Source organism: Pagrus major, chromosome 17, assembly GCF_040436345.1.
Source record: "Pagrus major chromosome 17, Pma_NU_1.0".
In the NCBI taxonomy this organism is placed as follows: domain Eukaryota; kingdom Metazoa; phylum Chordata; class Actinopteri; order Spariformes; family Sparidae; genus Pagrus; species Pagrus major.
Window position 1 is genome coordinate 7504760 of NC_133231.1, and position 23165 is coordinate 7527924.

The 23165-nt window shown below is 40.7% G+C and overlaps 1 protein-coding gene across 1 annotated transcript in view; it reads left to right on the forward strand.

The window, feature by feature from the left end:
* Nucleotides 1–7653: 7653 nt before the first annotated feature.
* The window catches only part of eif3ea (eukaryotic translation initiation factor 3, subunit E, a), a 32665-nt gene continuing 17153 nt past the window's right edge, over nucleotides 7654–23165 (forward strand). The window contains exons 1-7 of the mRNA XM_073485194.1: nucleotides 7654–7760; nucleotides 8918–9035; nucleotides 9292–9409; nucleotides 11359–11401; nucleotides 12364–12468; nucleotides 21566–21691; nucleotides 22058–22182. Coding sequence (XP_073341295.1) covers nucleotides 7671–7760; nucleotides 8918–9035; nucleotides 9292–9409; nucleotides 11359–11401; nucleotides 12364–12468; nucleotides 21566–21691; nucleotides 22058–22182 — 725 coding nt within the window. The 5' untranslated portion in view covers nucleotides 7654–7670. The remainder of the gene's footprint in view (nucleotides 7761–8917; nucleotides 9036–9291; nucleotides 9410–11358; nucleotides 11402–12363; nucleotides 12469–21565; nucleotides 21692–22057; nucleotides 22183–23165) is intronic.

Below are 23165 nucleotides of genomic sequence, written 5' to 3' on the forward strand. Positions count from 1 at the left end.
TCCTGAGTGAGAGGCCCTGAGCGGGAAATTATGGCACATCACAATTAGGCTTCCTCACTCTCCTGCTCTTCTCCATCTTGACTTCGGTGCCAAGAACAATATTCAGCCCCATGTCAGAGCAGCACCACGCTGGTAATTGATGTTACTCACACGGTACGAAGCATTGGACGTATTGCTCCCCCGACACCTTGTGCAGTAGCGTGATTGCTTATTGTGGATTGGAGTATTACCACATGTAGTATATTATGTGTTGCAAGATTGGTTTTAATAGCCCATCGTCCTTTCTCATTAAATTCGAACAAGGATTTAACATCAGCATGCGTGAGATTACCTCCGAAACACTTCAGCGCAGGCTATAGGTGATGGCCACATTCATCATGAGAAGTGATGGTAATTTAGACTGAGAAAAATTCATTCTTACAAGATCTGGAAGCCATAAATTGATTTCTACATGAACACATTCCTGTGCTCTTCCTTGAATTTATTACAGTAGAAAAAAAAAGTCTCATTGGAGGACTTTACATTGAAGCCTGATCTTAAATAACCCTCATGCAGTCTTATTAAAGAGAAAGTTTGATCTCTGAGAGAGGATTTGGCAGTGACGTGACAATTTTGACACCTCCGAGCCAAATATTGAAAATTCTTTCTCCGTCTCATCCAAGAATCACATCATCTTCATCTTAAGTTGCGGCAGCTGGTGAAGTTCATTCATTCCACCAGCATTTTTTTTCATACATGGTTCCAACTCGAAATACAAAGCACTTCTACAACCTCTCAGGGGGTCAACGCTGAGGTTTGACATTCATAGAAGTCACGGCTGTTGTTCACTGGTCTTACTTTCTTTCCGTTAGCTCGAGAGCGGTTTTATTCAGAGACCTCCACTTAGCTGCATAAATACGCACAATGGCAATTATTACAGAAATGTAAAATCCACAGGAAGAGGGATATTCAGATCTCATCCCCCGTGCAGTGGAAGCCTGTAACTATACAACATAATCTGGAGTTATCAGATTTCACTTTTCTTTTCTGGTAAGAATGCTCACCACAACAAATTTGGAGATAGCGCCATGTTCTCTGTAATGTCATGTTTTTTAAAGCAAATTGCAGAGGACGAGTGAAGTTATGCATAACGAGAGGAGCGAGCATCTGAGGAAGGATTAGAGGGGTCAAATATTGATCGACTCCCATGTGTGCCTTCTGCGATGCTGCTGATGTATAGTACAAGTCACTCCTTGTTTGTGCAGCGGACATGTGTTGCACAGATGTCCTCTTTGCTTGGTGCCATTGGGTGCTCGCTGGAAGTTCACATTGTTTTCTGGCCCACGGGCCTGGTCGATAACCTTCATCCCTCTGCCATCGAGTGTGACACTGCTGAAGTCAGCACTGGGCTCCGAATCAGGAGTGTGGGCCGCTGATTTATAACCTGACACACACACGGAGCGAGGTGATGCATATCTAAAAAGTTTACAGAAGAATCATTGAAATTCATATGAGATGCTGGAATTCAGATTCTGAGCAGGGATGCTTGGCTTTGCTACATACGGCGCCGAGTCATTCGTCTTCAGGTCTTATTGATTTATATTTTGACAGATATTAGAATGAGGCCAGTGGTGGGTGTCTTTGGCAGTGTCATCTCCTCTCCCTCTCTTGGATTCATTTGTTGACCAAGAAAGCTTTCAGGGAACTGGAGAGCTGAGGTTTTTCATGGAATATTTGGCCCGTCACTGCAGCGCCCTTTAAGTTTATCCCATTAAGGCAGAGGAGTGTTTTCTGCAAGACAAACACGTAGAATGATGGATAACCGTCTTGCATGCTGAAATGTGTTGCTGTCTGAGCATCCCGGTGTTGAACCTGGAGATCATGTGTGGTCAGAGCCTTCACTGCCTGCAACTGCTTCATCCTACAAAAACACACGCATGCTTTGATTTAAAAAGACAGAAATGTTGGATGACTGTTTATATTTACTCCACTTTTATGGGCTTTGTTTAAAGTTTTGATAAGCCTTTAACCCAAACCTCTTCATTCACCAGGCTGGCTGGGTGTTATGGGAGTTGCTGGGAACAAATCATTAATTACATTCAGCCTGTTGGTTGGGTTGACTGAGAAGCACCTTGGCAGGGGGAGATTACAAAGTTGCAGAAAAATCGCCAAAACAAAGTTATGTTTGAGAGCTGACAGCAGTGAACCGCATCCACAAGAGGTTAAACAATCAAAGTGTAGGGCTCATGTTTGCAGGAACTATGCACAATTGCACAGCCTCTGCCTTAATTGAGTAGTTGGACATTTTGGGAAGCCATTGTCATATCTGTACTACATATTTAACTACAGCCAGCAGCTGGTTAGTTTAGCTTAGCATAAAGACAGGGGTAAACAGCAAGCCTAAAGGCAACTAAAATCCTCACATCAGCTCCTCTAAATCTCACTAACACATTATATGTCTTAGGGGTAGTGCTTGTCCTTGAGGTTGGTGGGTTGGGTAGAGTGGTTTGGTTCCCACGGACCGCACTGTCGACAGTTTTCATAGGTGCTATTTCTACAGTAGAAAGTTGTTCCAATGAAACGACGGATGCGGAGAGTCCAGAGGAACAATAGTTTGTCTTTTTTTATTGCTGTAGCACAGACCGAATTACACCCAACACCAAAGTGTTGGTGATTTCAGAGACAGATACAGTCGGGTCAAAATGTCTGCGACCACTCGTCAAAATACTTCAATTTTTGCCACCAAAAATGTTCAATGGGAATGAGGTCAGGTGACTGTGGAGGAAGGTCCATGACAGTCAGGACGCATCAGTCTTCTTTGGTCTTTAAGTGGTGCTTGTAAACCATTAAGGTGTGTCTGGGGTCATTACTAATGGTCTTAGACTTTTTTAGCCTTATGTATCTCAAATTGAATCTGACTATCTCAATTGAATCAGTCTAAATGGTCAGACTCCACTAAGGAGACGTGTGTACATTTTCATTTTTTATTTCATTTTTTGGTCATTTTATTTAAATGAATTTGAGGGGGGAAAGCTCATGTCTTGGAAGCACTGTGAGGTCCCTAAAGAAAGTAGTTGGATAACCCAAATATATAGGCCAGTACCCCAATACAACCCCAATAATCCAGCCATATTTCAGTATGGGGCCACTTTTATACCACTTGAATAGAGCTCATGTCATCCCATACTGTAGAAATTAGGTCATCCTTGGACCACATACAACACAAAATAAGATGTATCTCCTCATCTCCTGATATGGCGCATGTCAACAAGCTGCAGAATATATACATGAGAAATGTCTTGTATTTTCCAGAGAATTTCAGAGACATAAGATCATAAAATGTTCTGTCTCTATTATAGTTCATCTATAAATATTATTTGGATGGCCATTATAAAGTCGTAACTGATGTTTATAAACCTTTACAAAACGGCTTATGAAGCATTTCAGTGTTTGTTAACAATAAAATAACTTTTAACTAAAGTTTAATTAACCATTTATTAAAAATGTTTGTCAGACAGTAAGCCTAAAATCAGTCAGTTGGGTTCGATTGGGCTGGAGCCCACCTGAGCTGAGCTCCAGCCCAGTCGAACCCAACCGATTGTATAATTCATACGCTAAAGTGTAAAAATGTCAAGTTGCAGTTTTACAAGGGGTTGTGGGCCAATCTATTTCTTGGCCTGGAACACTGACATCCTGGAGAGTCTGCTGGTTGCCTGGAAACACAAGGTTGATGACAAGACTTCAGGAACATGAATGCTTGTAAAACTGCAACTTGTTGTTTTTACACTTTATATAGTAGTGTAAAAATGACACTAGGTGAATTCTAGTTTCCAGTCTTTATGCTAAGCTAAGTGAACTTGCCGGGCTCCACCTTCATATTAACTATACAGATCTGACGATGGTATCAATATTCTCATGTGACTCTCAGCAAGAAAGCAAATGTATTTCCAAAAATGCCAAACTCTTCCTTTAAACAGTTGCCATTTTAAGTTTGGGTTGGTATAATCAGCTCTCTAGAGTCCGTCTCCCTCATCTCAAGATATTACCTGAAAATATCCAGCAAGGAGTAGGCTCGACCATCCATCTGAACAGCTATAGCCTTTTGTTTGTTTCAATTGCCCCTTGCCCATTTTCCAAACTGTCTGCAATTCACAGTTTTGCCTTTGCTTTTCTTTTAGGGTATGGATGAGTAAGCTGGCACTGGACCTTTGAAAACATGTATTAAGCATAGTTCAGGCCTTAATGGCCAGGCCCTCAGCGGCAGGGATTTTTTGGTTTGCAAATTTTAAATATGCAATCTAAGACTTCTATTATCAAATAAAAGAACTGGTCAAAGGTTAGTTTTGAACAGAAAGAAAGAGAACGTCTCCGCTCAGTGATTATTCTGAAGACTGAAGTCTAGACTGAACATGTTTATGTGATACCAGCATGCTATCAGCAAAATAACATTAGTGTGGCGTCAGGAAAGAAAACTGAATAAAATCCCAAGAAAGGACAGAATATTCCCCTGCACATGTTTTCCAAAATACAACCTCCCAGCACCTTTTTTTTCAAAATGAAGATTGGCTGGTTGAAACAAGAGAAACCAAAGCAATTTGGCCTTCATATCAGTGTTTAAAATACATGACTTCTTGTCGGTTTGAATTTAGCTTGTGGTGTTTAACCTATCTGAGAATGCTTATTGGCTTTGCCTGGACCAGTGAAGACCTTTCCCGCTGCTTCCTAATTCAATATTGTGTAATAACAAGTATTATTGCCTGCACATAAAATACAAGCACACAACTCAAATTATACTGAGAATGGACAATATAGTGCACGTGTTTATGTTACATGGAGGAACAATTATTGGTTTATGATCATTTGTAGGTTGGAAGGACACATAGAGGTTTTCCTGCTTGATAAGTATGAACGTTATTGAGGTGGTGAGAGGAGTTGAACCTTACTTTTATTTTGTAGAAAACAAAGGCCCTTCCCAGGGTTATTAATGTTGTCTTTGATGCCCTCTTCTAGACTTTTCAACTGCTTAAACAGGCTCAATTTAATGCCTCTCTATGACCTACATAAGCAAACAAAGACCAGCAGCGAATCGATTGGCCATTTCTATATGGTTATTATAGTTTTTCTATTTTAAAAAAACAATTTTATGGCAGAATGCTGAGGAGGAATCGAGGGGTCTAACAGCCTGAGGAAACAAGCTGCTCTGTAGTCTGGTGGTACAGCTTTGTTTCAACATTGCCATAGTACAGTTATTAATCTTATAGCCACAAGTGGATACATTACCTGATCAGCATGCATTCTGCGAAAAGCTGTGTTTAAAGAAGAAAAACTGTATTAAAATCATTTGCGTCTTTGTTTCACACGCTTTCAAACAAATTCACACGTTAGCCAGATCAGGATATTAACGACATAATGGTGACACCCCCACCTCTGTCCACAGGGGTTGCCAGAATCAACAAAAAAAGTTCCCTGTAGCTGCTTTAATCAACAGTGTTAAAGTGGTAGAATTACAGTCAAACATGTACCTGCTGACACGTTCAACCTTATTATTTTATATATTACATCTTTATATTCTGCCAAGTGCACTTATATGAACTACAGTTTTTTTATGCAACTATTTATGTGAGTATTAACTATATTGCAAATATGAATCTATGGCGAGAGAATAAAGGACGCTCCCCTGCTCTCAGAAAAAAAAGTAAGACCCTACCTTCAGCAAAAAGACCCTACTAATTTTTTGTCCACTCTCAAACTTTAAACCTTTGTCAGGAAAAGTCAGATACATGGAGTAACTGTGGATTCCTGCAGGGAAATTCAGAGATGGAGATTTAAACATTAAACACACCAATTATGCAACACATTGAAAGATTTTCCAAATGATCAATAATTCAAATACTTAAAGAAAATACTAAGCAGAAAGAAGAATACTACACTTAGTAAAAAAACATGAAATTTAAGAAATGTGTCTATTGTACGCCTAGCTGCTCACATTAGTGAAACTGGTACTTAAAAAAAAGCAACAGAGAAAGTATTTTAATGTGACCTTATAAAGCCAACTTGTAGCAGCCAAACTGGCTGGAGTTTTTAATTATTTAAATTAAATCATGAATGATCTAATAGAGACAAATTCCTAAATGGTGCTTGCCAAACTGACTAAATGGTCGTACGGGTGACTCCTTTTCCTGCAAACCTTTTGCCGAAATTAAGCAGACAACACAAAGGAGTCTTCAGCAGAGTAAAAGCAGTGTTTTCTCTTTTTTTTTTCAATTTAAGCAAGCTGCCACTGAGCCAGAGCTGACTGTGTCAGAAGCACCCAGTAAAACAGCAAATGGCCATGGTGAGTGGTGTCTGTTTATGACTCATTTCTACCTGCCGTCAGGCGGCGGGGAGAAGTGGGAGTGGAGGAGAGAGAGCTCAGTGGTAACAAGGGAGGAATTGTGCGAGGATACTAGACAGTTCCGTGTGGTTGTCAAGAAAACAAGGTAGTAGTGAAACCTATTAGAGATGGGCCATTTAGTAGCTGATATTGGCTGTTGTCGGGTATGGTCAACACATGGGCACCTTTATGAGGCAGCTGCTGAAGGAGGAGAAAGGAGGCTGGTTCAGATGCACAGTTGAGACATTCTATAGCCTTGTGGAAAAGTCAAATGATTGGAAATGATCTGGTTGTTTTCATTCAAATTTAGCAGGCGTGTGAGTGGCGGATCATCATGACTATATTTGCCCTCAAATGGTTTTGGTCCCATGAAGAAGTCAGTCACACACAAGCTTATAGGAGAAATATTGGTGGTGTCTGGAGGAGTGCCCATGTTTTCAAATTCAACAAAACGTTCGCTCGGATCCCTCTTTATAAATGAAATGTTTCACTGTATCAACACCACAAGGAAATTATGGCAATTTTGAAAGGTTTACGAGTCACAGTCATGCATCCTTCTGAGAAACCAGTGAAGATAAAAAAAAAGGCTACACATTTCCATACATGAGGAAGAATGAAATGGTAAAAATGTTCGTGAAATTCAAGTCTCTTTCTCACTAACAGGGAACTGATTATTAACTGGCATTGTAACAAAAAGGCTATACATGTATAATACATCTATAATATATATAGACCTCACGAGACCATGTTACCTATTATACTCCTAAACTGATACTTCTATTAAAGTTAAAACTTTAACAGAATGAGTAAGGTCACTAAGACATAAGATTATTAAGTCCTGCACAGTGCAAAAGCATGACTGAAACAGTCATAGCTGAGCCCCCTAAAATAATTTAAAATCATGGAATTTGCTATGAGGGAAAACTGAGGAAACAAATAACAATACTATAGAGTTATCATTCCTGCATATTGGAAATTTAAAGGAAAAGGGGGCACAATGGCACAAGAGAACATGAAACAGTTCAGAAAACCAAAATCTATCTATCTATCTATCTATCTATCTATCTATCTATCTATCTATCTATCTATCTATCTATCTATCTATCTATCTATCTATCTATCTATCAAAATAGTGTCCTATTATACTGATTTATTAATGTATACAAAACAGAATAAGTGGACAGCATGCGCTTCATAGAAACCCTGTGAAAGCAGCATCACAACTCTTTTCAGTGAGGATGCAGAGGACGTCGCTGATTGGTCCGCCCCTCTGCACAAAGCTGAAACGTGCTTCCTTTTCCCTTTCCCCGGAGCAAAGATGGCGGAATACGACCTCACCACCAAAATTGCTCACTTTTTAGACCGTCATCTCGTTTTTCCACTGCTGGAGTTCCTGTCTGTCAAAGAGGTACGAACTATATTAACATATACAACTTTTGGTACACTTTATCGTTAGTTAAACTAATTATATATGGCTTTTGAGCCGTTTTAAAGCGCAAAGGAGTTGTCCACATTTTCTGAAGCGGTGTAAAGTAGCCTCGTTTAACCGAAGTGGAGCCGGAAATGTAGACATGCGTTCAAAATAAAAGCTTCGAAACACGTTACATCTGACATAAATGGATGACTCTCCGTGAGAATAAAACAAAATAAGTAGATTTAATGTATGTAGTTATTACATGAATACATATGACTAAAATGCGACATGAAAGATTGCGCATGGCACATTTTAACACCCTCAAGATTTCCATTTAATTTTACATTTGAAAATAAAGTACCGGAAGTCCTGAGTTTGAATTGGATGAGCTTGACAGAAAGCTGGTAAGCGAGCCACGCGCTGTTTCAGGCGGTTTTAGGAGTGCGCGTTTCCTGTACTCGGCGTAGTAGGTTGTACATCATAGTTGGGCGGTGCTTCTATACACGTTCACATTCTGTCGGTCAGCGATTTTACCGCCCGGTGGGGATATACGGGTCAATAAAACGGGCATAATTTAGCGCTTAGTCGATGCTAACCATTGGAAGCTAACAAAAGTCGTTCATTTTGTATAAATAACCTTAAAGGTTGACGTGTGTATTTAGTCAGGCTGTGGCAAGTATCGCTTAACAGCTGGAATATAATAATCAAGAATGTCCACAACACATAACACAACTATCAATAGCAAAACGTAAAACCGGCTGTGTTCGGTGATAAGGTAGTATTGTGTATCTGTAGGTTACGTTATAAAGCTCACATGAGCGTCAATTTCTGTTTTAGATGTATCTGTTACGTGTAGTTAGCTAGCAATGGCTAATATGTTTGGCTTAATTTAAACTGAATGTTGTTATAATACCATCAACAATAGCCAGCACGCCATTTGATGTTCAGTACAAATATTTATCATACAAGCAACATATACTTTTTATCATTTGAAGGCTAAGACGGTTGACGATAAGAGTTTGTGCTTTGTAATAATTGATTAATTGGAAACATACAGTATAAGTCTTTATAACTTTGTCTGAGCCTCCAGGTTAGATAATAGTATTGTACAAAACATCCCCTCACCTCTGTTTTCTATTATTGTTTCTTAGATCTACAATGAGCAGGAGCTGCTTAATGGAAAACTGGACCTCCTCAGTGACACAAACATGGTGGACTTCGCCATGGATGTGCACAGAAGCCTCTTTTCTGAAAAGGAAATTCCCCATAGTAAGTGTTGACGCTTAGTGGATACACACTCCATATCTGCATTTCTCCAGCAACCACTCACACAATAGTAAGGATGATATTGAAATTTCCTTATAGAAATCATGCAGGGTTACCATGCTACACCACTTAATCCATTTAGAATTGATTTAGCAGTAAACTTTGTTTACAGCGCTTCCAGTGCTTGGTTGCATGCCGTGTAAGTGTTGGTTGATGGTGTTGCTGTAGTTAATGCCCTTCTTTATCCTCCCTGTGTCAGCTCTAAGGGAGAAGAGGACTGAGGTTGTGGCCCAGCTAAAGCAGCTGCAGTCAGAGACAGAACCCATTGTGAAGATGTTTGAGGACCCGGAGACAACAAGGCAGATGCAGTCCACCAGGTAAAGCCTCTCATTTATGAATAAAGACTGGTATCTTTCATTATTATGACAGTTGTTATTGTCCTAAAACAGATTTTATGCGAGACATGATTTGCCTTTGTGAGGTTGTGAAATTTATTGCTGGTCTTACTTGCCATGTTTCTAAGATTTGTAAAACCTGTTATTTGAAACCATAGATGGAACAGCAGCACTGCAAAAGGATTTTGTAGAGTCAATGGAACTGCATTTTGAATGAAAAACGCACTTGGCCTTTTTTAGGGGCGAGTCAGCAAAGACGGACGTAAAAAGAGACAGACGCAAAATGCTGTGGTTAACTTTTATTAAGACTGTTTTGTTGTAGACGGTGATTAAAATAGTTTGGTCATATTCAGTCTGTGTCCTTGCCTTTGTTTCTTGGCGAGAGTGTGTACAGTTAATCAAAAGCATTTTCCATTTTCATTTATTTTCAATTTGTACTGTTTTATTGTATTGTTTTAGTAGGGCTGCAGACATTTGTTTATATAAGACACAGATTAATATGAACTGTTGTGAGATTTGAAGCCTGATAATAGCAACATTGATTTAGCACATGTCCATGTAATGGTAAGTTTGCTAAGTCAGGAGGAAATCTTCCTTTTGGATGAGGGATCTTGTGTCTGTCTTAAGTTAAAGAATTTTTTCTTCATACCATCTGATTTTATGAAACAATGGGAAACTCATCTGGGGTCAATGAAGAATTTGCTCTGAAGCCAAAGGACATGCAACAGTTTTATTCCATCATTATGGCTAAATAATTTTTGATGCGATCGCTTGTTTTTGACATTATTTCTGGATTAGAGGATCATTCGGTGCGGGGAATGAGAAATGGGTTGATATTTGAACCCCAGTGCCCTGTACTTTGGGTTAACACACACAGATGCACAAATCATTTTACAGGGTAATAGAACCTATTGGTCTCAGTACTTTTATTGAACAGTAGGCTAATCTGCCTATATGCCTTACCAGGCTTTATTTGGACAACCACTGAAGCCCAGCTGTCATAGTAAATCGTATTAGTACCATATTTATAAACAGTCTGTTACTGTTGGACACACATGGTAGATTATGAAAACAATAAGGGTGAGCTATGATATATGTCCTCATTTGTTCAGACTTGTTAAAGCAATGAAAACCACTTTTTTTAGTCAACCTGCTATAGATTGCTCCTTGACTTTTTCAGTGCAGAAGGTGGCAGTAATGCTGTGCAGACTTTTTCATGAACAGTTGCCACTTGTTGGACATCTGCGCAGCTGCTTTTCATCTAAACCTCAAAACAAGTGCAAAGCAAAATGTATAAGTTAAGCTATTTTGTATCACTGTTAAGACAGACATTGTATGAATATTATTCTTTGGCCCATTTTCTACCTTTTGTGAGGGATACATCTGCAGTGCTGCAATGCATTTTTAGAGCATTAGCAGAAACGACCTGTCCTGAAGCAGCAAAGAATCCGGCCCTAGCCTCAATAACACATCACACATTTGCCAGCAAATGCGCACTAATTCGCTCACATTACAGAAGTGAAAATACCCAAGAAACACACATAGTTTCAATGTGGTGTCCACATAAATACCAAGATTTTAGGTTACAGGCAAAGTAGTAAAACGCAGTTTGGATACAACAGTTTAGAAGAGCCAGTGCATTCCTTTATTTTGACAAAGCCATAGAGACTCAGAGGCACTTCCCTCACCAGACATAATTTGTTAGACATGGCTAGCATAGATTTATAGTGGCCAAACCGACTGTAATAAACAGCCCATCACACTGTTTTAAAAGTGAAATGGTCTTCATGTATGCACAGCTCTTGATTTAGAACAGAAGTGGGAAAAATGTACCTGAATGAGACTCCATACACCAGTATGTCAGCCAAACTGCAACTCAAGTTAAATGACCTCTAACTACAGGAACTGTCTTGCTTCTTTTTTTTTTGCAGGGATGGACGAATGCTCTTTGACTATTTGGCAGAAAAACATAACGTAAGTTGGCCTGATCTGCTGACATCTCACTTCTTCACTGCATTTCCCATGGCTCTTGTGTGAACCCACGGTTGTTTTAGGGGCGAAGTGGGAGGGGCTGGCCGAGCAGGGAAATGCAGAATTACTTCCCAAAACCCTTAACTCATTTTCGGGGTTTGTATGGCTTGCACAAATTCTGCGGACATTTACATTCTGTGGTGAATTGTTAAGAATAAACGGAGTAGCTCGGGACTCGTGGATAGAGCCGCAAGAATGCCGGAGGTTCTATATTTACCGTGATGTTTGGCTTCTTACACTCCCCTCCATTGGTCCCCTCCCACTCCGGTATCCCGCTGACCTGCATGCTGTCCCCAGTGCACCTCCACACAGCCCAGGCTCAGGGCCCCTCAGCATGCTGTGGGAAAGGCTTGGGCGGCCCGGAGCACCCACTGCCTGTCCCATTTATACTGAATCCTAGTGAATGGCCTGACGTCAGTGCACGCTGCTGTGAGATACTGGACAGCAGGAAGGACAGTTAAATATAGGTAGACAAGTAGGCTTGAAATGATAGCCCTATATATACATCTCCATTTCTAATTTAGTTCACCTGACCACTGCTTGGCACATTGCTATAGCAGTGTTTACTCTATATTAATTTAGCAGTGGTGTGCCACCACAAGAGGAAAAAGTATGTTACCACTACCAATAGGTATGCAATTAAAATTAGATTTTTCGATTTAGTTATGAGGATTTTAAAATATATTTGGAGTAGCCCACATTTTTGAGGCATAATATTTTTATTTTGATTATACCTTAACCCTGAAATGCCACAACAATACAACTGGGATTTCCACATAGCTGCATTGCAAAGCAAGCACTTTGTTTAATTTGAAAATATGCCTGATTTTTTATTTTTTTTTACTTGTTTTGATAATTCACTCTTTTCCCCTAGCGATATTGATATACTTTTATTTCTCTTGAAGTTCCGCCAGGAGTACTTGGACACGCTGTACAGATATGCCAAGTTCCAGTACGAGTGTGGAAACTACTCTGGTGCTGCAGAATATCTCTACTTCTTCCGTGTCTTGGTAAGTTTTCAACTCTTGTCATTGACATTCAACACCAGTTAACATTAATAGTGATGTTTGCTGATAACTGCACACCTTGCCTCACTTAACAGAGTGCCTATAGTATTTTACTGTCCTCATTTATAAACTGGCTTAAGGCATTTCTCTGACATATTAAAACTGAACATCACATTATGTTTGCCAGATTGCTTTAATTCCTCAGAAGACCAATGCTTGCATAGGAGAGGAAAAGAACACTTAGAAGTAATTGAATGTGATAAGCTTACGTCATTGCCTATTCAATTCCCTGCACGTCTTTTGTATTAAGAGGAGACTGCTGCTGTAAGACTTGAGTAGGATCTTTTACTGGGCCAAGTGATCAGTGGCGGACTGCATAATCTGTCTGTAGTCTTCTCACGGGGCTGGCCTCGGTAGACAGCTTATTGATTTGAGTGCTGTGGCCAGAGTCCCTTGTCACGACTTCTGAGGTTATGGTGTGCTTAAGTTATGCAAGGCACCTCTTAGTTAGCATCAAGAGGGTTACATATATTTTGCAAGGTGTTTCAGGGAGGCTGTGCATGTTCGATGGGGAGTGTGCTTATGGTGTGCTTATTAAGGACTGTTTTTATTAGGATGCTCTTTTTTTCCCCTGAATTTAAAATGATGAGCCGGAGGATAAAAAACAATTTATATTATCCAAACAGTTGGATGAAATCACATTTTTTGTCCGAGAATGTTGATGAATGTTGAAAAATTCAGTGATGCCAACCAATGTTTTTCAGATGAAGATAATTACAGTTCAGAGAGTACTGGCAGTATTCTTGTTAGTACACATGCACACTCCCCATTTCCTCTATAAACAAAGAGACTTGTTGCCTGGGTTCTGGCATTTGTGGCTTCACTCCCTTTGCCCTCAGAAATGAATGAAAGATGAACTAGGCGGTGAAAGGGCGCTCTGTACCGCTCGACTGCATGGGCTGCTGCCTCTCATAAGACGTCCACAACCTTTCAGTGGCCATGGTCAAAAACCAAATTTGAGTCACTGTGGAGTTTAAACTGTCTGAGAGGTGCCACCTCATCCCTTTGGAGTTGTCCTTTGTTTAGATTATTAAAAAGTGATCCTTGAATGTTTGACTATTAAGCTTTACCTTCTGTATTAGGCTAGTTTTTGATTACAAAAGAATTTAACATTATTGTATCCTTTTGTAGTGTACATGTCAAAGAACAACTACTGGTTAGGTTTAAAGGGCCTTCAGACTAGAAGTTTAAAGCAGGTGCTAATCAGCTGTATGGATGCCACGAGTAGGAATTTTTCCCACTGGTTAATAAACCAGTGTAATCTGTAACACCAGTGTTACAGATTACACTGGACATATTACAAATCAAAATACTCATTGATGATGCTCAATATATAGACTGCATTCAGAAAGTATTCAGAACCCTTCACTTTTTTTCACATTTTGTTATGTTGCAAAATCGTCTAGATTAATTTTTTCCTCATCAATCTACGCTCAATAATGACAAAGCGGAAACAGAATTTTAGAAATGTTTGCAGATTTATTAAAAAGGAACAATTGAAATATCACATCGACATAAGTATTCAGACTCTTTGCTATGACACTTTTGCTAAATCTCGGGTGCCTCCCATTTCTCTTGTTCATCTTTGAGATGTTTCTTCACCTTGGCTGTCGTCCACCTGTGGTAAATTCAATTGATTGGACGTGATTTGGAAAGGCACACACCGGTTTATATAAGGTCTCATAGCTGACAATACATATCAGAGCAAAAACCAAGCCATGAGGTCAAAGGAACTGGCTGCAGAGCTCAGAGACAGGATTGTGTCAAGGCACAGATCTGGGGAAGGCTACAAAAAAATTCTGCTGCTTTGAAGGTCCCCAAGAGCACAGTGGCCTCCATAATTCTTAAATGGCAGAAGTTTGAAACAACCAGGACTCTTCCTAGAGCAAACTGAGCAATTGGGGGAGAAGGGCCTTGGTAAGAGAGGTGACCAAGAACCCGATGGTTCCCCTGGCTGAGCTCCAGAGATCCTGTGTGGAGATGGGAGAAACTTCCAGAACGACAACCATCAATGCAACACTCTACCGTTCTGGGCTTTATGGCAGAGTGGTCAAACAGAAGCCTCTCCTCAGTGAAAGTTGGCAAAAAAGCACCTAAAGGACACGCAGACTGTGAGATACGAAGAAGATTCTCTGGTCTGATGAAACAAGATTAACCCACTATGTCCTCAATTCTAAGCATCCCCGCTCATCGCCTTCCCAATACCATCCCAACGGTGAAGCATGGTGGCGGCACCATGATCCTTTTGGGGGTGTTTTTCAGCGGCAGGGACTGGGCAACTGGTCAGGGTTCAGGGAAAGCTGAATGGAGCAAAGTACAGAGATATGAAAACCTGGTCCAGAGCGCTCAAGACCTCAGGCTGGGCCGAAGGTTCACCTTCCAATAGGACAATGACACTAAGCACACAGCCAAGACAATGCAGGAGTGGCTTCGGAACAACTTTGTGAATGTCCTTGAGTGGCCCAGCCAGAGTCCTGACTTGAACCCAATCGAACATCTCTGGAGAGACCTGAAAATGGCTGTCCACTGACGGTCCCCATTCAACCTGACAGAGCTTGAGAAGATCTGCAGAGAAGAATGGCAGACAATCCCCAAATCCAGGTGTGCAAACCTTGTCGCATATCCAAGAAGACTCGATGCTGTAATTGCTGCCAAAGGTGCTTCAACGAAGTACTGAGTAAAGGGTCTGAATACTTAGGTCAGTGTGATATTTCAGTTTTTCCCTTTTCAATAAATTTGCAAAAAAATCTAAAATTGTGTTTCTGCTTTGTCATTACGGTGTATTGAGTGTAGATTGATGGGGGGAAAAAATAATTTGAATGATTTCAGCATAAGGCTGCAACATAACAAAAGGTGAAAAAAGTAAAGTGAAGCGGTCTGAATACTTTCTGAATGCACTGTATACAGCACTGTATGAAGTTACTGCTCAAACACAAGAAACGCACAACTTTTATTATAACTAGTCACACAAAATGCAATGTGCTTGTCAGTTAGCCTAGCAATTACCACTATTGGTCATCAAAAATGCAGACAAAACAAGGCAATGGTCATTTTCAGCATTTGTTGACATTGGATCGGTTTAAAATATTGCAGGGAGTAATGGAAGAGTGAGCTGTTTACAAGAAACGCTGGAGGCAACAGGCTGCTTTCCTCCAAATTCTCAGTAATGTAACCAACTCCTTTTCCCCCATTAGGGTAATCAAGTTCCCTATTAGCATTGAGTTTAACACTGAAGCTGCGTCTAAGGTCGCATATAGAGCATCTTCAAGCTTGTAGCTGTTGACTTATTTTATTTATCCACTTGAAATAAAGCACACATTTCCAGTGGGAATTTAGCTTTTTTTTTTTTTTTTTTTAACTCCTTTTGGTATTATCTTACATCAAGTGTGAGGAAGTTCAACTCAAACAAATGTCCTATAATGACCAGTGGAACCAGCCTGCATAGTCAGTGGTTTCCAAGTGTCACTCACTTGTCCTCTTTCTTTTGTTTGTCTTTGGTTCGGCATTTAACTTTGCGGTACAGCAGAGGACTCCTGCCAAAGCCAGCCCTGAGAGAATGGGCAAGAATAAGATCAACATTTTGTCTATTCATTAGAATGAAAAAACATTAAGACCGTCTTTTGTTCCTAGTCTAATTGGCATTTGATACTGCACTGCGTTGCCTCCTGTCTTTTGGATGTCAGTGACTCTGGCTAGTCATGCACATTCACTATGCTGGAGTGTCCCCTCCTCAAAAACTTGGCAGTGACTCTGAGCGATGATGAACCCTCCTCGCTACAAACAACCCTCTTAACCCAAAGCAGTTGGGTACTTCATTTGATGGGTTTTTCACTGATCTGCTCAAATCTGTAGGGGGAAGAGTTGCATCTGAGACAAGATGACGGGTAATTCACCCAAGATTTCCACTTCCACTCCCCACCAAAAAAATGCATTAAGAAAAATCTTCAAAAGCTTGCTACGGATATGTCCCACTGTTCCAACAACAGTTGTTTATGGCTTTGCAACTCAGTCTAAATAAACCAAAATTGCTTTAATTGAGGTATGTTGTTCGAAGTCCAGCACAGATTTTTTTTTTTCTTTTTACCCCTCAAATTGTTAGACCCCTCATTTTCAGTTCCAGCCAGATCAGGCTCTGTAACCAGATATCTGTTGCTTACTCTTGACAATGCAAGAGGCTTTTTAGACAGGGAGAAGGAAGAAATGGATTTCATTAGTGGGAGTGTGTATACCACTCTCCCCCTCCCCTCTTTTCGGTGTTTTGTGGACCTCCCATCCTCACAGGCCCTTCTTCTGTCTTTCCCTCCCCCGTATGGAAGAGGTGAGGCTCCATAAAGTCATTTAACGTGGGAAACCCAGTCAATTAAACGAAGGAAGCCAGCCTTGCAAAATCCATGCCTCAGGTCTTGTTACAGTGTGGCCTATCCCGAAAAGAGCAACTTATTCATATCATCACTTAATGCAGGGATTGAATGTTAAGAATAAAGATTGAGTATCCCGACGGATCCCCAGCACAGTAAATTTATTGTTGCTGGTCAGTCAGCGAAAATGTGCCCATTTCACAAACCAATGGAAACTTAAGGTAACTGCTGGAAAAACCCAGGTATTGAAACTTTTCTAGCGTGGCCACTAGTGAAAGCCAGACTGTGTGTGTGTGTGTGTGTGTGTGTGTGTGTGTGTGTGTGTGTGTGTGTGTAGAAAGCTGCCATAATGACCTGGAGGTCAGCCAAACGTAGCAGGCAGGGACTTCCAAGAGAGGGAAAAAAATAACAAACAAAACAAAACACTTGAACAGATGAAATGCTGACCTTTATCCTGGCAGTGGAGCCAGTTTTTTCTCTCACTGTTAACAACACCGATCTTTCTTGTGACTTTTGCACTTAGAAAAAAAAAAAATCATTCATAATGGACCTTGGTTGTGCTATGTGATCAAAGAAACTCTGCCCCTCTGACTGGTTGGACGGACACACCATCTTATTGTGTTCACCTTCTGAGGGAATACAACAAGAGATTTTTCAAATATTTCCCCTTACCTGAGCTCATCTCAAATTATAGTGGTTTGTTGAAATGTTATCAGAGTGAAACTGGTCTGCATAGGAAAAGAAAACCTTTATTTCTGAATAATTTTCCAAATTTGCGGGGTTTCAGCGGAAACCTGCTCTTTTTTAGTGTTTCCTCCACTTGTACATCTGTCGTGTCTCACAGTCCAACCCAGCGGCTGTCCGACGGTGTCCGGGGGTGTGTGGTTAGGATCTAGGTTTCTCTGGCTGCTCAGCAGACACCCACCCTGACTTCCTGCTTGACTCATGTCACTGCGTCTGGTGTTTGGTGTTATCGTGAACTACTGTGGCGCAGAGTTTCCCAGAGCCTGAGGGTGTAGTCCAGTGTCCACTACAGATGATTGCCTCGCAGAGGTTCAGAGGCACTCTCAACCTGTGTTTCATTACCTGCTTCTTTTTTGTTTGTTTTAGTCTGTTCTGGAAATCAGAAACAGTAGCCTGCAACATTTTTGAGAGTGATTATCCTCAAAAAGATGTCTCATTAGCGTCAGTTCATATTTCAGCCTCATTACCTCGTGATAACGACAAAATTGTCCGGAGTTACTGAAGGCAATGGGTAGATATTATTGTAATTATTATTCTCGTTTGAAGTTGAGTAAAGTTTGCAAAAAGTGTTAACAAAGCAATCTCACTGTTCAGATTATACTCCTGTTTAATATTTTACATATTAGGCAGTGCCATTTGGCAGATTAGTTGTGGGGCTGTATGAGTGCTGGAAATACTATGCATTTTAATGTTGTATTTTCAAGTTTTGTAAAGTTACTATGGCAGGTGACCCATTTTGAAACATCAAACTTTTTTTGTTTTCCTTTAATTCATCACTGTTCTGCAGAATGCTATAGTGAAACATGATTTTGGTTGTTCATGGCCATGGCACAACAACACTATTTAATGTGAGGAAGTGAAATAATCATTTTGAGTATATAAGTATGTTGATAAATATGTAATTGACACAGCTGTAAGATCCTGGGGAAGCTTATAAAATTCTTGAGTTTGACAATGGAAAAGTGTAGGAACTCTGTAGTTAATGTTGGGTTTAAGTGCCTGATAACCAGCCCAGGATATTCCTTCTGTATCATCACTAAAGCTGCACTTATATTATTATAAATGGATAAAGTTAATTGTTCTTTTACATCTCATCTAGGGTTGGGCCAATAATCCATCGACGATGGCTGACAGCCACCATCTACTAATCCCTGAGCATTGTAACATTGAATACAATCGGTTAAATTTGTGGCAGTAGTCTTTCTTTTCCCGCGGGCCGCTGTTTCTCTCAGTCATGCCGATTTTATACAAAGTTTTCTTAGCTTAGCTTCCTTGGTGAGTCGGCCAATGTTGTTTTATGCATATGAGGCTGAACAAAACTTAAGTTATGGACATGTGGTACAGAGACAAGGGCGCTTTTAAACCTGGCACAGGGATGTATGTTGGTGGTAACAGGAGATAGTTTCCTCTGCAGGGTGAGACAGTTGGAGATTCATTTCAGAGCAACAGTGGGAAACAGTGGCAGCTACAGTGGTGAGCTAATATGCAACTGCTGCTTGAGGGGACACACTGAGGGGACACGCTGCCTCAAATGCGTAAACGATGATGTCATCGTTCATCACGATGTTTCACTGTAGACATTGTCATATGCCAGTTCAGCAGACATCGCCCAACCCAATCTCATCTTTTGGTCATTAAAATTGACTAAATCTATAATGACAAATGCCCATCGGAAGGTACCAGGTACTAAATTGTTTTTCTTCAGACTGGAATTTATTTGACCAGTCATCCAAAAGCCAAAAGTAGTCCATTTACATAGATATGAAATAAAGAAAAGCAATTTACATAGATTGGGAAGCTGTGAGCGGCAAATGTTTTTGTATGTGGCAATCGGTGTATATCAAAGGTAGACTTTGGAATCATGGTCCTGTCTCCCCTCTCATACTAATGAATAGAAGCCAGGATATCTGGGCTTCTGGTGCAACCTGTCTGACCATTTTTAGGGCCCGAGCACGAATCTTGTGCGAGGACCTATTGTATCTGTAGGCAGAATTCTTTTTATTATTATTCTTCCATCCCCGAGATTGCATATTTGGCGGCCTGAACATACCCCAAAACTCACCAAACATACATCACATGTGGTGAAAAATTTGATAATTCAAAATGATTGGGGGTGGGTGTGGTCAGGGGGCTCCATAGCGCCACCAAACGTCGTTTTGTCCCCGCGAAAACATTCTCGGATCGTCATGAAATTTACAGGAGTTATGGGTCCTTAAGGATTTAGCCAGGAATTATTTTTGTCGGAATTTTTGCCGCAACAGGAAGTCGGCCATCTTGAATGGCGTGCGGCGATTTTCATTTTTCCGATGCATTTTTCGGGACTTTGGGATGTTCGCAGACTCACCAAATTTGGCCTGTAGCTCCTTACCCATGAGTACGGTGGCAGAGATACCACAACTGCCACCATGTGTGGCACGACAGCTCAGTAGCGCCCCCTAACGCCCCCCTTATGGCTTTTCCCATTCATTTTTTTCCCTTTCTATGCCTCGTACTTTATTTAAATAGTCCGACAGATTTAACGCCACAGACTTCAGTCACTAAGTATCATCCTCAGACCTTGATGATGACACCTTGTCAAAAGCTTTCGCCTCCGATATACCTGGTGGGCGTGGCAGTGCGGTGACCCCTTATGGCTTTTCCCATTCTGTAGGAACCCATTTCTAAGCCTCGTACATTATTTAACTTGGCCTACAGATTTCACGCCACAGACTTCCCAGTCACTAAATATCATCCTCATGCCTTGATGATGAAAAGTTGTAAAAAGCTTTCGCCTACGTTATTCCTGGTGGGCGTGGCGGTGCGGTTAATTTCGATGACCCCCTTAGGGCTTTTCCCATTCTGTATGGACCCAATTTCTAAGCTTCGTACTTTTACTAACTCGTCCTACAGATTTAACACCACAGACTTCACATTCACTCAGCAGCATCCTCATACCTTCAACAGCCTGTGTTGTACCTGGTGGGCGTGGTGGTGCGGTCAATTTCGATCCTTCGCCATCATGCAGGAAGTCCTTATAACTTCAACATACAATTGCCCATCAGCATCAAAATGCTCACACATGTAGAGGGTCTCACCCTGAATACGTCTCTGCATCAATACTGTGTCATATCTATAGTGCCACCCACTGGACACAGGAAGTCACTGAAGATGTCACTGTTGTGTTTTGTGTGAGATGGATCCCATTTAGTTAGGAACCTTTCCACAGACAACAGGCGAGCACACATCTGGCTGCACACCCTCCGACAGCGCCACAGCCCGACGTACGTGGGGCGAGGGCCCGTTCATCGCTGCTTGCAGCTTAAATTTTTCTTGTGTCTCTCAACTCTTTTCTGCAAACAAGACAAATGGCATTTGCCTATAATAACCTGTGATGCAGGCATTGATCAAGTCAATCATCGCTGATACAGCCTTAGATTGATCTGACTGAGAATGATCTTCAGCATTGCCCAATGACGTAAACTCCACTGGAACCGAAATGCTTTGGTTTCGGCAAACTATACACATGCTCCAAATATCCCTTCACTTAACATGCTAATCTGAAAATATTACACTTTATGGTCAACTGCAATGCAGTGGTTGTATCTAAAAGTGCAGCAAATTTGGTTTCATTAAAAGCTAAACAATCTTTCATGATCCATTTCTCTTGTTCTGTCAAGCTCCATTCCCTTCGGATGACATAATTTAATCCATTTATCCAGTATAAATAAGAAAAGTGACTGCACTGTGCAGCAGTGCCACTGAAGCCAAGCAAGTAGTGGCAAGCCCAGTCTCACTGTGTATGGATGCAGATGTTACTGAGCAGTCCGCCAACCTGAATAAGGAGACTCTTAATCTCTTAATCAGAATTTGATCTGTCAAGTAATGTGGAAAAATTGTTGTTTCCAAGTTGTAGCATTGTGTGCTTCAGGTTTTAACAGTGCACCGTGTCTGTTTCCAAGGTCCCATCTACCGACAGGAATGCCCTGAACTCGCTGTGGGGCAAGCTGGCCTCTGAGATCCTGATGCAGAACTGGGAGGCAGCCATGGAGGACCTGACCCGCCTGAGAGAGACTATCGATAACAACGTAAATGCCCCACTTCTCAGAATTTGATACCTCATTTAGATTCCCTTACATAGACTCTCATATTGACATTTCACTTTCAGTACAGCTCTGCTGTGGCATTTTATTCCTTACCCACATGCACTCATCTGACTACTTAAGAACTTGGGTATGGGTGTATAGTGGTTGTCTGTATTTGATTGATGGCCATGTAGGAGGCAAGAACATGTGAGTTGTTTTGTTCTCGTGCCATACTGGAGAACAGGACAGCTTTTATGTGAATGTGGCAAAACATATTTATAATTTAAAAATTGATTTGTTATTTCTCTTCTGTGCTTTTTCCCCTTCTTTCTTATTTCCTGCCTGTATTTCTGTCTTTGTCCTGTCCAGTCTGTTACATCCCCTCTCCAGTCTCTCCAGCAGAGGACATGGCTCATTCACTGGTCCCTCTTTGTCTTCTTCAACCACCCCAAGGGCAGAGACAATATCATTGAGCTATTTCTCTATCAGCCACAGTAAGTAAACATTTATAATATACTAGTATTTAATTGTTTCTTGTTTTGATCTCCTGCTTTTACAAACAGGAAATTGCAAAAACTTTTGTGAGAGTAAAGGAAGTAGTTGTAAAGATAAGATGTATTCTACTAAACAAAGGGAACAGGAAAAGCAGAGTTCGGAAGGTTAGTTGAAACTTGGGTCTGTTGGACTATAAAGCCATATTGAAGCCTTTTGAACCATTTTGAATGAAAAATATGCCATCCTTGTGAGTCATGTAAATGTATTTATTTATGTATAAGCATCCCCATTAGGTCATGTGCATGGCAATAGCTAGTGTTCTGGGGTCTGAGATCCAGTACATCATATTCAGCATTTACATATACAACATCGTTATATGACAGCTAGGAAAAGCAATTTTTTACAACAGATATGAATTTTATGTGTTTATGTGTAAAGCGGGGGAAAAATAATCTTGTGTGTAGTTCAACGTTAACTATAATAGCTTTGTGTGACCCAGCAGCAGCAATGGAAGCGGTGTGTCGCAAAGCAAAGTTAATCCCTTTGCTCAGATGTGTCCTCTTGTTGACCACACTACTTTTTTTGGTCATAATTAATGTTTTGGGAAATTGTACCAAAAGCTGCCACGTTATACTTCTGAGAGACTGCATAGCAACTCAGACACACTCTTTTTGCAACCTGATAATGGTAGTTGCTGACTAATGTTTTTTTGTCTCAAGTTGCATGTGTATGTACATTTCTGATGTGTTATGTGATACATGTACAGTATGTGTGTAGTTACATCTTCTTCTTTTTTCTACCATGGGTCCAAATTAAAATCTATTAGTGAAAACTGTATTGTAGCTCCAAGGTAAGTCCTACTTATCAGGGGTTTTGGAGTCATTTTATAGCATTAACTTGATTTAGAGAAAACAATTTGCTTTAATAACCCATTTTGGGTGGTGGGCTTCTTCATGAACCCTGCTGGTATTTTTAAAGTGGT